General features: G+C 44.4%; 1 protein-coding gene across 2 annotated transcripts in view; it reads right to left on the reverse strand.

Moving 5' to 3' along the window:
- Positions 1-303: 303 nt before the first annotated feature.
- LOC123998668 (ras-related protein Rab-28) overlaps positions 304-16108 on the reverse strand; it is a 77092-nt gene continuing 61287 nt past the window's right edge. The window contains exons 5-8 of one of the 2 annotated variants that reach the window (XM_046303762.1): positions 12695-12798; positions 11517-11594; positions 8309-8407; positions 304-637 (exon numbers count right to left, since the gene is read on the reverse strand). In XM_046303762.1, coding sequence (XP_046159718.1) covers positions 8315-8407; positions 11517-11594; positions 12695-12798 — 275 coding nt within the window. In that variant the 3' untranslated portion in view covers positions 304-637; positions 8309-8314. The remainder of the gene's footprint in view (positions 638-8308; positions 8408-11516; positions 11595-12694; positions 12799-16108) is intronic. The other variant, XM_046303760.1, reaches the window with a different exon arrangement.

A 16108-nucleotide genomic window follows, 5' to 3' on the forward strand; every position in this document is an offset into this window, starting at 1 on the left:
TGCTGAAAAAGTGGAGGGCCCATTTGCTTTCAGCATAACTTCATGTTTAAACAGACGTATGCTGCAACCAAAGCTGATTACTACTCAAGAAATAATTCATGAAAATATATGAAATGTATTGAAGCCAGGAATATATTGTGGGGTCCCTTTATAAATACAAACTGTACATACAGAGAGATCCTCACATTCAAATCTTAACATATCCGAGGACCCTGAAAAACCTCAAGGAAATACTGATAGAAAGCCTTTCTCAAGACTTGTGCGTTGAGAGAGAAGGTGTGTTTGTTTTTTTGTGTTTGTGTGTGTGTGTGTGTGTGTGTGTGTGTGTGTGTGTGTGTGTGTGTGTGTGTGTGTGTGTGTGTGTGTGTGTGTGTGTGTGTGTGTGTGTGTGTGTGTGTGTGTGTGCAGCAGAATAAACCAAGCTGTCTCAATTCCCCTGCTTTGGCTATGGGCCAGTGTGTTGGGGGCATCCTGCTGGTCAGAAGCCCTCACTGCTATCGTCAGTTTGTGGAGGGGCAAGAAGGGAGGTGGGGGAGAGAGGGGGTCACTGTACCGCACACATGGAGCTGCGCGGGGGGTTGACTGTCCTCGCCACAGGTTCTTGACTGTAGTTCACGATGTCTGCCTTCACCACACGCTATGGAAACACACAGACATAAAGAAAGACATAAACAGAGGCAAAATATGAGAAAGCTGCCACCACACAAGAAAATCCATCTGATTTAAAGTGGTTATGTGTCACTTTTTGGGCGACCTGAAACATTTCACATAGAAATGTTGATCTATGATCTCTACTGATCTATGATCTCTACTTGAAAGCAAGTCTAAGAAGCAGTATATCAGTTCTATGTGTGCTATTTCTATGCTTCCATTCCTAAAATGAGTTTATGTCTTTTACTTTCGGTTTTGTACACCAGCTTCAAATAGCTGAAACAATACTTTGGGTTATAGAAAATATATTTCACAGCGGACTAGAAGGTATAATGATGCTCTACACTATACCATCTTATTTTGTCACAAACTGAAATTTGGTAAACTATTAGAATTTTAGCAACCAGGAAATGGAGGAGCGATTTCTGCATCGTGCAACTTTAAACACTAATTATATTAAATGTACCTAATGGATACTACAAAATATTTGCAATTTGTTTCTGCATAGTCCAGAAATCTATGGATCACAAAGCAGGCCCCAGGTCTTCCTTCCCAGGCCCCAGACCATACTTATATAATTCAAATACCTTTCATTTGTCACACTCAGAAAAACATGTAAACTGAAGTATACAAGTTAATGGATGAATGTTGTGGTAAAAATAACATATGGAGAATCTGCTCTAGTCTCTTTGCAGATGCAGCCAGCTCAACGCCAATCACAAGCGTAGAAATAGGTCAAACAGACGCAAACTCTGTCCGGGGACCAAGCCCACTTCTCTGGATCATACTGATGCAGCTCACTATAATAGTCGGGAATTCCTGGCAACATCTTCTATACCAGTATCATTTCAGGGTTTTTTCTCTTAACCTGTTAAGACTCTAGGGGCAGTATTTCATTTTTGGATAAAAAGACATGCCCGTTTTAAGCGCAATATTTTGTCACGAAAAGATGCTCGACTATGCTTGGAATTGATAGTTTTGGAAAGAAGAGACTCTGACGTTTCCAGAACTGTAAAGATTTTCACTGTGAGTGCCATAGAACAGAATCTACAGGCAAAACCAAGATGTTTGAGTGACCAGGAAATCAACAGGATTTCTGGAGGCACGTTTTCCATGATCTCCTTATATGGCTGTGAATGCGACAGGAATGAACGGACACTTCCTATCGTTTCCCCCAGGTGTCTGCAGCATTGTGACGTATTTGTAGGCATATCATTGGAAGATTGACCATAAGAGCCTACAATTACCAAGTGTCCCGCACGGTGTCTGCGTGAAAATTGGTGCGCAAAAGTCAGGTACCAGTATTTTTCCATCCGAATCAGAGAAGAATGCACGCTTCCAGGGAAGGGATTTCAATGAAGAGATATATGACAAAACACCTTGAGGATTGATTCAAACAACATTTTCCATGTTTCAGTCGATATTATGGAGTTAATTCGGAAAAAAGTTTGACGTTTAGGTGACTGAATTTTCGGTTAGTTTCGGTAGCCAAATGCATAGTAACAAAACGGAACGTTGTGTCCTACACAAGCATCTTTCAGGAAAAACTGGACATCTGCTATGTAACTGAGAGTCTCCTCATTGAAACATCTGAAGTTCTTCAAAGGTAAATTATTTTATTTGATCCCTTTGCTGGTTTTTGTGAATGTTGCGTGCTAAATGCTAACGCTAAATGCTAAGCTAGCTATCACCACTCTTACACAAATTATTGATTTTCTCTGGTTCTAAAGCATATTTTGAAAATCTGAGACGACAGGATTGTTAAGAAAAGGATAAGCTTGAGGATAGGCATATTTATTTCATTTAATTTGCAATTTTCAGAAATCGCTAATTTTGCGTTATGGTAATGAGCTTGAGGTTGTAGTCACGATCCCGGATCCGGGATGGGGCGGACTAAGAGGTTTAATGATACGACATAAAATATGTTACTCCAACAAAATGTTTGTGCCAAACTAATGTAGGACCAGTCTAAACCAACCAAAGATTTTCTCTGTTAATAATCAAACTAACTAATCACTCAATTAAACTTCCGGGTTGGAGCGAGTGGTCGCATCGGCACTTCGCTCCCGCAGGTAGTATAACTTTTTCATTACATTTCATTACATTTCATTATAGCACAACGGTTTGATTTGTCTAATCTTAGCAATTTCTTCTCAGCTAGCTACATAGCCGTCTTTGTATCAAAGATAATTGCGTAATTATCGTATTTCGCCGTCCTAACGTAGTCTTCACTAGCTAGCTAGCTAACGTCCACTGATTAGCTGCACTGGAGAAACTATTACACTCAACTGAACGACTTGATTAGTGTAGTGTTAGCTAGCTACATAGCTGTCTTTGCTGTCTTCGTATCTTCGTATCCAAGATAATTGTGTAGTTTAGGTTTAGAGTGTGTAGTCTTAGAGTGATTATCTTAATTTACCGAGGTTAGCTAGCCAGCTATTTCTCGTCCTTAACGTAGGAGACTCTGCTAGCTAGCCAACAGCTAGCCGACAGCTAGCCGACGTCTACCGAATAGACTCACAACCCGGTCGCATTCACAGGTAGTGTCACATTTTCATTTCATTTCATTACAGTACAACGGTTTGATCTGTTTGATCGTAGCTAGCTACATAGCTAGCTACATAGCCGTCTTTCTATCAAAGATAATTGTGTAGTCTAGAGCGATTTTCTAGGTTAGCTAGCCAGCTATTGTCGTTCTTTTAACGCAACGTAACGTAAACAACACTACTAGCTAGCCAGCTAGCCCCCCGAATAGCAGCACTGCAGAAACTATTACACTCAACGGAACGACTTGATTAGTGTAGTGTCAACAACGCACCCACTGCCAGCTAGCCTACTTCAGCAGTACTGTATCATTCTAATCATTTTAGTCAATAAGATTCTTGCTACGTAAGCTCAACTTTCTGAACATTCGAGACGTGTAGTCCACTTGTTTACATTACATTTACATTTAAGTCATTTAGCAGACGCTCTTATCCAGAGCGACTTACAAATTGGTGCATTCACCTTATGACATCCAGTGGGACAGTCACTTAACAATAGTGCATCTAAAACTTAGGGGGGGGGTGGGGTGAGAGGGATTACTTAACCTATCCTAGGTATTCCTTAAAGAGGTGGGGTTTCAGGTGTCTCCGGAAGGTGGTGATTGACTCCGCTGTCCTGGCGTCGTGAGGGAGTTTGTTCCACCATTGGGGGGCCAGGGCAGCGAACAGTTTTGACTGGGCTGAGCGGGAGCTGTACTTCCTCAGTGGTAGGGAGGCGAGCAGGCCAGAGGTGGATGAACGCAGTGCCCTTGTTTGGGTGTAGGGCCTGATCAGAGCCTGGAGGTACTGAGGTGCCGTTCCCCTCACAGCTCCGTAGGCAAGCACCATGGTCTTGTAGCGGATGCGAGCTTCAACTGGAAGCCAGTGGAGAGAACGGAGGAGCGGGGTGACGTGAGAGAACTTGGGAAGGTTGAACACCAGACGGGCTGCGGCGTTCTGGATGAGTTGAAGGGGTTTAATGGCACAGGCAGGGAGCCCAGCCAACAGCGAGTTGCAGTAATCCAGACGGGAGATGACAAGTGCCTGGATTAGGACCTGCGCCGCTTCCTGTGTGAGGCAGGGTCGTACTCTGCGGATGTTGTAGAGCATGAACCTACAGGAACGGGCCACCGCCTTGATGTTAGTTGAGAACGACAGGGTGTTGTCCAATCTCCTTTGCATTAGCGTAGCCTCTTCTGTAGCCTGTCAACTATGTGTCTGTCTATCCCTGTTCTCTCCTCTCTGCACAGACCATACAAACGCTCCACACCGGTTGGCCGCGGCCTACACTAATCTGGTGGTCCCAGCGCGCACGACCCACGTGGAGTTCCAGGTCTCCGGTAGCCTCTGGAACTGCCGATCTGCGGTCAACAAGGCAGAGTTCATCTCAGCCTATGCCTCCCTCCAGTCCCTCGACTTCTTGGCACTGACGGAAACATGGATCACCACAGACAACACTGCTACTCCTACTGCTCTCTCTTCGTCCGCCCACGTGTTCTCGCACACCCCGAGAGCTTCTGGTCAGCGGGGTGGTGGCACCGGTATCCTCATCTCTCCCAAGTGGTCATTCTCTCTTTGTCCCCTTACCCATCTGTCTATCGGAATTCCATGCTGTCACAGTTACCAGCCCTTTCAAGCTTAACATCCTTATCATTTATCGCCCTCCAGGTTCCCTCGGAGAGTTCATCAATGAGCTTGATGCCTTGATAAGCTCCTTTCCTGAGGACGGCTCACCTCTCACAGTTCTGGGCGACTTTAACCTCCCCACGTCTACCTTTGACTCATTCCTCTCTGCCTCCTTCTTTCCACTCCTCTCCTCTTTTGACCTCACCCTCTCACCTTCCCCCCCTACTCACAAGGCAGGCAATACGCTCGACCTCATCTTTACTAGATGCTGTTCTTCCACTAACCTCATTGCAACTCCCCTCCAAGTCTCCGACCACTACCTTGTATCCTTTTCCCTCTCATCCAACACCTCCCACACTGCCCCTACTCGGATGGTATCGCGCCGTCCCAACCTTCGCTCTCTCTCCCCCGCTACGCTCTCCTCTTCCATCCTATCATCTCTTCCCTCTGCTCAAACCTTCTCCAACCTATCTCCTGATTCTGCCTCCTCAACCCTCCTCTCCTCCCTCTCTGCATCCTTTGACTCTCTATGTCCCCTATCCTCCAGGCCGGCTCGGTCCTCCCCTCCCGCTCCGTGGCTTGATGACTCATTGCGAGCTCACAGAACAGAGCTCCCTGCGGACCTGGCGTCCTTTCACTCCCTCCTCTCTACATTTTCCTCCTCTGTCTCTGCTGCTAAAGCAACTTTCTACCACGCTAAATTCCAAGCATCTGCCTCTAACCCTAGGAAGCTCTTTGCCACCTTCTCCTCCCTCCTGAATCCTCCTCCCCCTCCCCCCCTCTGCAGATGACTTCGTCAACCATTTTGAAAAGGTCGACGACATCCGATCCTCGTTTGCTAAGTCAAACGACACCGCCGGTTCTGCTCACACTGCCCTACCCTGTGCTCTGACCTCTTTCTCCCCTCTCTCTCCAGATGAAATCTCGCGTCTTGTGACGGCCGGCCGCCCAACAACCTGCCCGCTTGACCCTATCCCCTCCTCTCTTCTCCAGACCATTTCCGGAGACCTTCTCCCTTACCTCACCTCGCTCATCAACTCATCCCTGACCGCTGGCTACGTCCCTTCCGTCTTCAAGAGAGCGAGAGTTGCACCCCTTCTGAAAAAACCTACACTCGATCCCTCCGATGTCAACAATTACAGACCAGTATCCCTTCTTTCTTTTCTCTCCAAAACTCTTGAACGTGCCGTCCTTGGCCAGCTCTCCCGCTATCTCTCTCTGAATGACCTTCTTGATCCAAATCAGTCAGGTTTCAAGACTAGTCATTCAACTGAGACTGCTCTCCTCTGTATCACGGAGGCGCTCCGCACTGCTAAAGCTAACTCTCTCTCCTCTGCTCTCATCCTTCTAGATCTATCGGCTGCCTTCGATACTGTGAACCATCAGATCCTCCTCTCCACCCTCTCAGAGTTGGGCATCTCCGGCGCGGCCCACGCTTGGATTGCGTCCTACCTGACAGGTCGCTCCTACCAGGTGGCGTGGCGAGAATCTGTCTCCTCACCACGCGCTCTCACCACTGGTGTCCCCCAGGGCTCTGTTCTTTGCCCTCTCCTATTCTCGCTATACACCAAGTCACTTGGCTCTGTCATAACCTCACATGGTCTCTCCTATCATTGCTATGCAGACGACACACAATTAATCTTCTCCTTTCCCCCTTCTGATGACCAGGTGGCGAATCGTATCTCTGCATGTCTGGCAGACATATCAGTGTGGATGACGGATCACCACCTCAAGCTGAACCTCGGCAAGACAGAGCTGCTCTTCCTCCCGGGGAAGGACTGCCCGTTCCATGATCTCACCATCACGGTTGACAACTCCCTTGTGTCCTCCTCCCAGAGCGCTAAGAACCTTGGCGTGATCCTGGACAACACCCTGTCGTTCTCAATCAACATCAAGGCGGTGGCCCGTTCCTGTAGGTTCATGCTCTACAACATCCGTGGAGTACGACCCTGCCTCACACAGGAAGCGGCGCAGGTCCTAATCCAGGCACTTGTCATCTCCCGTCTGGATTACTGCAACTCGCTGTTGGCTGGGCTCCCTGCCTGTGCCATTAAACCCCTTCAACTCATCCAGAACGCCGCAGCCCGTCTGGTGTTCAACCTTCCCAAGTTCTCTCACGTCACCCCGCTCCTCCGTTCTCTCCACTGGCTTCCAGTTGAAGCTCGCATCCGCTACAAGACCATGGTGCTTGCCTACGGAGCTGTGAGGGGAACGGCACCTCAGTACCTCCAGGCTCTGATCAGGCCCTACACCCAAACAAGGGCACTGCGTTCATCCACCTCTGGCCTTCTCGCCTCCCTACCACTGAGGAAGTACATCTCCCGCTCAGCCCAGTCAAAACTGTTCGCTGCTCTGGCCCCCCCAATGGTGGAACAAACTCCCTCACGACGCCAGGACAGCGGAGTCAATCACCACCTTCCGGAGACACCTGAAACCCCACCTCTTTAAGGAATACCTAGGATAGGATAAGTAATCCCTCTCACCCCCCCCCCCCCCTTTAAGATTTAGATGCACTATTGTAAAGTGACTGTTCCACTGGATGTCATAAGGAGAATGCACCAATTTGTAAGTCGCTCTGGATAAGAGCGTCTGCTAAATGACTTAAATGGAAATGGAACTGACAGCGTTAACTACTTTGCAGATATGAAAACAGACAATCATAATATCAAACCTTTATAAGAGGTATTAAAAATAGGTTGTGTTTGTCTAAAAATGGCATGCTGCAGAGTAAGGCATTGTTGGTAGAATACATGGATGCAGTTCAGTACGTGATAAATATATCTAATTCACCAATACTTTTCTTGGTAGACCAAAACTTATTTCTATCAGGTTGTAAATCACAGCTGGCCTGGTACATGTGTTGCTGCCTCCAGCCCTTTGGGATGCATGTTTCAGTTTCAATGACTCAATGTTTTAGACAATAACGGAAGAATGTAACTAAGGCTGGGAGTGTTAATACAATCAAACTAGCGCGGGCAATGACCACAAGTCAGTCATAATGTGTCTAATAGGCAAACTTATCCATTTATGGAGCTATTTACTTAGCTAGCTAAAATGCCTTAAAGGCGTTTGTGAAAAGTCTATAGCAATATAGAGTGGGAAAGTGGTCGCGCGTTTGGACAATTTATAGACACTGCAGTAAATAAAATAAATAAAATAAAAACAATGTCATTCTTATCCAGGACTGGACTCTACACAGACCAGTGTGCCCTAGCCATTCAGAGATACAGTATTCTCAAACACATTCTTTGAAAGTACGAAAACGTGAAAATGACCATTTCTAAGTGCTCGCTTCTCCATACACCTGGGGGTGTATATAAACAGATTTGAATAAGATTTCATGTTGTTAAAACGTTGTCAGTTCCACTTTAATTCCCACAATTAAAATACAACAACAACCTCTACCACAACCACTTCGTAAAGGGTCTTGCGGTTTCATACCAGGCACTAATATTTACAGTATATTTCAGGAGAAATATATATCTGTGTGCGACTGTGTGTTGACATACTTCCAACTACTGAACCGAACAGATTTTGCTCTGATTGGTCTCCTGTCTAACGGGTACTTCGTCCTGATGGTAGTCCACCAGCTCAGCTTTCACGATCCTCTGTGCAGAACACACCAATGGAGAGATGGAAGGAGACAAAACCAGGGGGAGTAGAAGAGGAAAAGAAAGAGAGAGAAAGAAGAAAGAAGGAGAAAGAAAGAAAAAGAAAGAAAAAGAAAAGGGGAGAAAGGAGAGAGAGGACAGGAAGGAAAACAAAGATGCAGACAGGAGGTACAGTTGGTTAGAATGCAGGATGAGGAGAGGTGAAGACAGGGTCATGGAGGTGACAGTGAGAAAAATGAAAAAAAAAGAACTTGAGAAATAGATTGAACAGGAGAATAAACAAATGAGAAGCACCGGGGTTTACGCAGGAAAATGTCCATGACCAAAATACATGTGTGAAACATGGTCATTTACAAATGAAGAACACTCCGAAAAAAAATATATATATCTATGTGCGACTGTAATACTCCCAGGCAGATATGAATTGTGTGTGTGTCAAATATTGGTTTATCCATTCAATAAAGATTTGGGAGTATTGTAGCGAGTGAGACTTAAAAAAACCTCTCTTTAAGTTTAATGCGTTAGTCTGCCCAAATGTATGTGTGCGTCCTCGGCTCCTCTTCTACTAACATTTTAGAAGGTGAAGTTTTAAAATCAACCTTTACATCTTCAATGAGGAAAGGTATAGCGAGCACCTTTCCCTATTCTTGACTTGTTGACGTCTCTGAGTGAAAGTGATCTTACAGCTAACCCTGTCAGAAATCCAACTGAGCTGTAGGATCACTTCCCTCCCGTCCAATTCATTATGATCCAAAAGGCAAAACCCAAGACGCTTCATGCATACGGGCCCTGGACATTGAGTAACAGGAACAGGGTAGGTTCTGAACTTAGTTAAAACTCAGAACTCAGACCTGGATTGGGGAGCCAGCAAAGACCAGACATCGTGGTTGAAACCCAGGCCCTGGTTGGTTGGTTGATTAACGAGCTGCCGACGCCTGGTGTCGGACCCTGTGAGTAATCAGCGGCCCCAGTATCTGATCGTCCAGGCAGGGGGCAATGACTGAGTAGGCTCCCAGGCCAATGAGATCTTGCCAGGGGCCCTGACCCCCATGTACAGCTCTCTAAACCTGACAGCTGATAATGAGGCTTTCTTGCCCCCCCCCCCTACAAGACCCTAGAGCTGCCCCCTGGCCTCCATCCCCAAATGCCTACAACTCACAACATAATTCCAACCATTGTTGACACTACACTTCACAAGGTAGAAAAACTGACTGGTTTTTGGCAGACAATTCAAAAACATTTATTCTTTCTGCTTCTTATTTCTTTCTCCAGTGAATGTTGAGAGGCCTTCAACTATTGTAACCTCAGTCTTACCCCAAACCGAACCCATTCGATGAAGATGCACCACTGATGTGGGATAGTCTTCACTCCACCTGTGTTACAGTTGAAGTCGGAAGTTTACATACACCTCAGCCAAATATATTTAAACTCAGTTTTTCACAATTCCTGACACTTAATCCTAGTAAAAATTCCCTGTTTTAGGTCAGTTAGGATCACCACTTTATTTTAAGAATGTGAAATGTCATAATAATTGTAGAGAGAATGATTTATTCCTTCTTCCTTGCCTTTCAGGTTATGTCGATATAAGAGTCGTTTTACTGCGGATATAGATACTTTTGTACCCGTTTCCTCCAGCATCTTCACAAGGTCCTATGCTGTTGTTCTGGGATTGATTTGCACTTTTCGCACCAAAGAACGTTCATCTCTAGGAGACAGAACGCATCTCCTTCCTGAGCGGTATGACAGCTGCGTGGTTTCATGGTGTTTATACTTGCGTACTATTGTTTGTACAGATGAACGTGGTACCTTCAGGCATCTGGAAATTGCTCCCAAGGATGAACCAGACTTTTGGAGGTCTACATTTTTTTTCTGAGGTCTTGGCTGATTCTTTTGATATCCCCATGATGTCAAGCAAAGAGGCACAGAGTTTGAAGGTAGGCCTTGAAACACGTCCACAGGTACACCTCCAATTGACTCAAATGATGCCAATTAGCCTACCAGAAGCTTCTAAAACCATGACATCATTATCTGGAATTTTCCAAGCTGTTTAAAGGCACAGTCAATTTAGTGTATGTAAACTTCTGACCCACTGGAATTATGATACAGTGAATTATAAGTGAAATAATCTGTTTGTAAACAATTTTTGGAAAAATTACTTGTGTCATGCACAAAGTAGATGTCCTAACCGATTTGCCAAAACTATAGTTTGTTGACAAGAAATTTGTGGAGTGGTTGAAAACGTTAATGACTCCAACCTAAGTGTATTTAAACGTCCGACTTCAACCCCATCTAGAAAAATAATCTCCAGAGAACATGTCTGGAGCGAGACATGAACATCATAGATTATGTTTCTGTGACAGGCATCTTGACTGACAGATCAGACCACTCATCCAGCTTGTTTAGCCTGGATTAAAGCACTTGGGTTTATTGAGGCAGCTTTCATGGGAGGTGACAGAGGGGAGTGGAGATGGACACATTCATTAGCCTCGGTCTGTTGACATCAGAAGGGGCAGGGTAGGGGTGGAAGTGCGTTTGAGAGTCACCTCCTAGCCTTCGCTCCCTTGGTGCTCTCCCTTCTCTGGGGGGGTCCTGACCTCCCCATAGAATCAGCCTCATCAGCCGCTCTCTAGCCAGCGCGGCACCAGCCAGTCATATCACAGCCAGGATTAATGCCTCTTGGGGAGATGCCCTGCCTTAATCCCACCGCTGCCACCAGTGACAAGGCCACCTGGTCTGGCTGGTTCATCGAGGCCAAGCTAGGAGGCCCCGTTCAGCCCACATCGGCGGAAGATAAACACAATAAATCAGAAGATGCAGACAAACCTTCCAACCTCTTGACCTCTCGCTTCACACACCATTGGGTTCTAACATCAACAACATGGCTGCATTTACAGATGGACAGTGTCAGTCACAGGTACAGCATCACAGGAGTAACAAGAGTCCTCTACCGGGTGCGGTGAACTCGTGACCTGGCGCACTCAGTTTGACCTTGTGTACATGCGTGTGGTTAGAAGAAACCGTCCCCCAAAAAATGGCAACATGACTCGAGGAGCTGCTATATAATTCTCTCTGGGAAACGCAAGAGAAATGCCTAATGAAGACTCACCTGGGACTGCTCAATCTCTGCTTTGTTGAGCTTCACCCCCAGAATCTCTGCAGCCACTCTCTGGAATGCCAGGAACACCTGAAGGGAAGGCAGGGTGGCAAAAGGAAAGAGCGATGAGCAGAAACACAGAATATGCTCGCAATGTGCGCAAATAAACAAATATTGCGCCGCATCAATTTTGCTTAGTCATCATCACAGCAAAGTATTTCAGTGGTCATTTTGTTGTTGTTGTTGTTGTTTGTGGTGTGTGTGCGCGTTGTGACGGCCCTGAATTTTTCTGAACAGTCTCAGTGCAGCTCCTTCCAATAGGGCGCTTTCCCTTTAATTCCCAATTAAATAGCCAGCATCAGCTGCGCAAAAGTGGGGTTGTGATGGAGACGTGAATGAGGATGTGTTCAACCCTCAGTTCCCGAAGCTTTTCTATTCCGTTTGTTTTGTAGCCGTTAAACGTGTGTTTTGTAGCCTAAGAGAGTTTACCCAGGATCGGATCCACTCTTTGCGTCCGTGGACTACACCTCTCTGTGGCCTTTCGCCGCTGGAGATCTATTGGCGGATTGGATTGTCTGACTGACCGACTGACTACAATCTTTTTGTATACGGTATTTCATTTGTTTTGATGTGAGGTATACTGTGGTGATTTATGTAGTTAGTTGTAGTTGAGGACTTAGTAAGAGTTGATACGCTTTAAAGTTCTGTGGTAAAATTATTGTTATATTGATTGTGTTTAGTACTGTGTTTACGCTACACTGAATGAACGGACAAACATTGCGTGACAAAAGTCAGTTCACTGAACTCCTTTACGGGGCTGGACTCTTTTTAGGCCCGAGGTACAGGACATTTCTGGAGGAACCAGAACTCATTGTGATATTATTATGTGTGTGTGTAATGATTGTTGTTGCTAATACAACCCATGCAACAGAATATAGTTGTTTTTGAAGTTCTTTTCAATGTTTTAAGGGTTTATGAAAAGTTTATTTCCATCATGACTTTTACATAAGTCCTTTGTATTGGTGTAGACTTGACGGACCAGAGGGGACTCATTCCCACCCAAACTAAAAGGAGAAACCAATGTTTTCTCTGGTAGGCACAAACTACCTGGCACCCCTATAAATAATAACCTCAAGTCAAAACCGTTACAGCGTCACTTTTGATGTAATTTACTGGGTAAACTGACTCACTGAGTCTCCGGTCTTGGCTGATACGAACTGACTGATGAGGCTGTTGTCTTGGCAGAAGCGCTGGTGTTTGTCAGCCTTCACTGTCCTCATGTGCTCCAGGTCAACTGTGGACGAAATGCAGAGCAATATGTCAGCAAATTACACCGATAGCAAGATTGACTTCACACAGGGTTACACAGTACACAGACAGAGCGAACCTCATTTCTGGACTTGCACAGAAATTATGAGGTTTACACCAGCTCAAGATACACTCAGGGTCTGCCTGACGTAGATAATTGGCAACATCATTTAATTGTTGTGTTCAGTTAAGGCACCTTTTTGTAATTTTTCTCCTTTTCGGGGGAAACTAGGGTTGCAACTAGGGTTATAGAGGGAGGGTATATTCCGGGAAACGTAATAATTTTACCAGTAAACTATCAGTTTGTTGGTATCTTTCAAGAATTTGATGCAATTTATCACATCTAGTGGCCCCTTTGGCTACTTCAGATTGTCACAGGTGTCTGTAATTACCTCTGGCTGTCTGTGTGGCCTTATCACATACAATGCAGTCGGAAAGTTCAGACACTCTCCACATTTTGAGAGTTTCAGCCTTATTCTAAAATGTATTAAATTGTCCCCCCCCCCGCAATCGACACACAATAGCCCATAATTACAAAGCAAAATCAGGTTTAAAAAATCTGGCACACAACACAGTTGAAGTCGGAAGTTTACATACACCTTAGCCAAATACATTTACACTCAGTCTTTCACAATTCCTGAAATTTAATCCTAGTAAAACTTCCCTGTCTTAGGTCAGTTATTATTATTATTTTAAGAATGTGAAATGTTAGAATAATAGTAGTGTGATTTACTTCAGATTTGATTTCTTTCATCACATTCCCAGTGGGTCAGACGTTTACATACACTCAATTAGTATTTGGTAGCATTGCCATTAAATTGTTTAACTTGGGTCAAACATTGCCTTCCACAAGCTTCCCATAATAAGTTGGGTGAATTTTGGCACATTCCTCCTGACAGAGCTGGTGTAACTGAGTCAGGTTTGTAGGCCTCCTTGCTCGCACACGCTTTTTCAGATCTGCTCACAAATTTTCTAATGGGATTTAGGTCAGGGCTTTGTGATGGCCACTCCAATACCTTGACTTTGTTGCCCTTAAGGCATTTTGCAAACATTGGAATTATGCTTGCGGTCATTGTCCATTTGGGCAACCAAGCTTTAACTTCCTGACTGATGTCTTGAGATGTTGCATCAATATATCCACATAATTTTCCTCCCTCATAATGCCATCGATTTTGTGTAGTCTGAAGTATTCAGACCCTTTACTCAGCACTTTGTTGAAGCACCTTTGACAGAGATTACAGCCTCGAGTCTTCTTGGGTATGACGCTACAAGCTTGGGGAGTGTTGTATTTGGAGAGTTTCTCCCATTCTTCTCTACAGATCCTCTCAAGCTCTGTCATATAGGGTTGGGGAGCATTGCTGCACAGCTATTTTCAGGTCTCTCTACATCTCTACATCTAGAGATGTTCGATCAGGTTCAAGTCCGGGCCCTGGCTGGGCCACTTAAGGACATTCAGAGACTTGTCCCAAAGCCACTCCTGCATTGTCTTGGCTGTGTGCTTGGGGTCGTTGTCTTGTTGGAAGGCCATAGAGTTCAATCTATGTTTTATCAGACCAAAGAATCTTATTTCTTATGGTCAGAGTCCTTTAGGTGCCTTTTGGCAAACCCTAAGAGGGCTTCCGTCTGGCCATTCTACCATAAATGCCTGATTGGTAGAGTCCTTCAGAAATGGTTGTCCTTCTGGAAGGTTCTCCCATCTCCACAGATGAACTCTGGAGCTCTGTCAGAGTGACCATAGGGTTCTTGGTCACCTGCCTGACCAAGGCCCTTCTCCCCAGATTTCTCAGTTCGGAACTTCCTAGTGCTGGACGTTCGGCCAAACTACTTCAATTTAAGTATCTTGGAGGTCACTGTGTTCTTGGGGACCTTCAATGCTGCAGAAGTGTTTATGTACCCTTCCCCAGATCTGTGCCTCGACACAATCCTGTCTTGGAGCTCTACGGACAATTCCTTCGACCTCAACCTCACCTGTTATTTTCGCTTAGTCATTATGGGGTATTGTGTGTAGATTGAGGAAAATGTTGTATTTAATCCATATTAGAATAAAGCTGTAAAGTAACAAACTGTGGAAAAAGTGAAGGTCTGAATACTTTCCGAATGCCTGTATAGGAGATCATTAAATCAAATGATTTTATTATAAATACATTATCATTATTAAACCATAAACTTAGTTAATACCATTGTTTCATCATTAAATATCCTTCATATTTTTTATACACACTTTTATTGATTTACTAGAACTATGTATTTGTTGTCAATAATTTGGCATCAAACTGGTGGCAGTTGTGAAAAAAGTAAATAGTTGGAAAAGTTGCAGAGCATTGAAAATAATGCCATTGTTGATTATGTACTTTTTCAAATTAATTAGGCCATTTTCTCTTTAATCATGATCTATTTAGTAGAAACGCATGGACAATATGGACAGATATAAAACAAATGAATACTATATATATAATGTTATTTAAGTTACCAAAGTTATGATGGTTTGCCATAGATTCTGTTAATTAGCTAAATTGCTGAAGTTTCAGGTAACTTTGGTAAATTTACCAGTAGCTTTGCAACCCTAATTCAGAGTCCCAAGGCCTCCATTTCCAGGTGCGATTTAAGCACAGTGTCACACATTCCATAACATAGGCATAGTAGAGTTGACCCCGGAAGCACATTTAGCTCTACATGGACCAAGTCAAAAGAGCCCAGCTCTACCCAGAAGTATGGGTGTCTGTTGAGAAAAAGCTCATTTAGAAATCAGGCCTTTAAAAAGGTGCACACAACGGCCTAAAAACTAGGTCTGTCAACACCACGATGATTTACAGAATGGGTACAATGCTAGTGCTTTCCTTTCTAGCCATTGTGCCTGTGTCTCTGTGCATTCAACTCTGGTGCAGTTGTTACGCCCCTGAAAACAGGGGAGAAATAATCACGAGAGTGATACGGTGTTGCATTTTCAATTCAACTTTTAGTTCAACGAGAAAAGACCGCGATTTTTCCCAGGAATATGGGTGGAGACCAGAGCAATCGATCTACGGCTCATAGATTAAGAGCATTTCGTAGATCACAGATTAACACTTTTAGGCACCACAAAATAAAGTAATCAATATAACGTTTACACATTACTCTCACAATTCGTACCCTTTGACAGATTTGAACTTTAACACAATTATATGATTGTTATCAATCTCTATCAACTAATACTGAATGAATCTTTTTACATTTACATTACATTTAAGTCATTTAGCAGACGCTCTTATCCAGAGCGACTTACAAATTTTTAACCTTAGATGTTTTAAGATCCTCAC

Source organism: Oncorhynchus gorbuscha, linkage group LG16 (genome assembly GCF_021184085.1).
Source record: "Oncorhynchus gorbuscha isolate QuinsamMale2020 ecotype Even-year linkage group LG16, OgorEven_v1.0, whole genome shotgun sequence".
Classification (NCBI taxonomy): domain Eukaryota; kingdom Metazoa; phylum Chordata; class Actinopteri; order Salmoniformes; family Salmonidae; genus Oncorhynchus; species Oncorhynchus gorbuscha.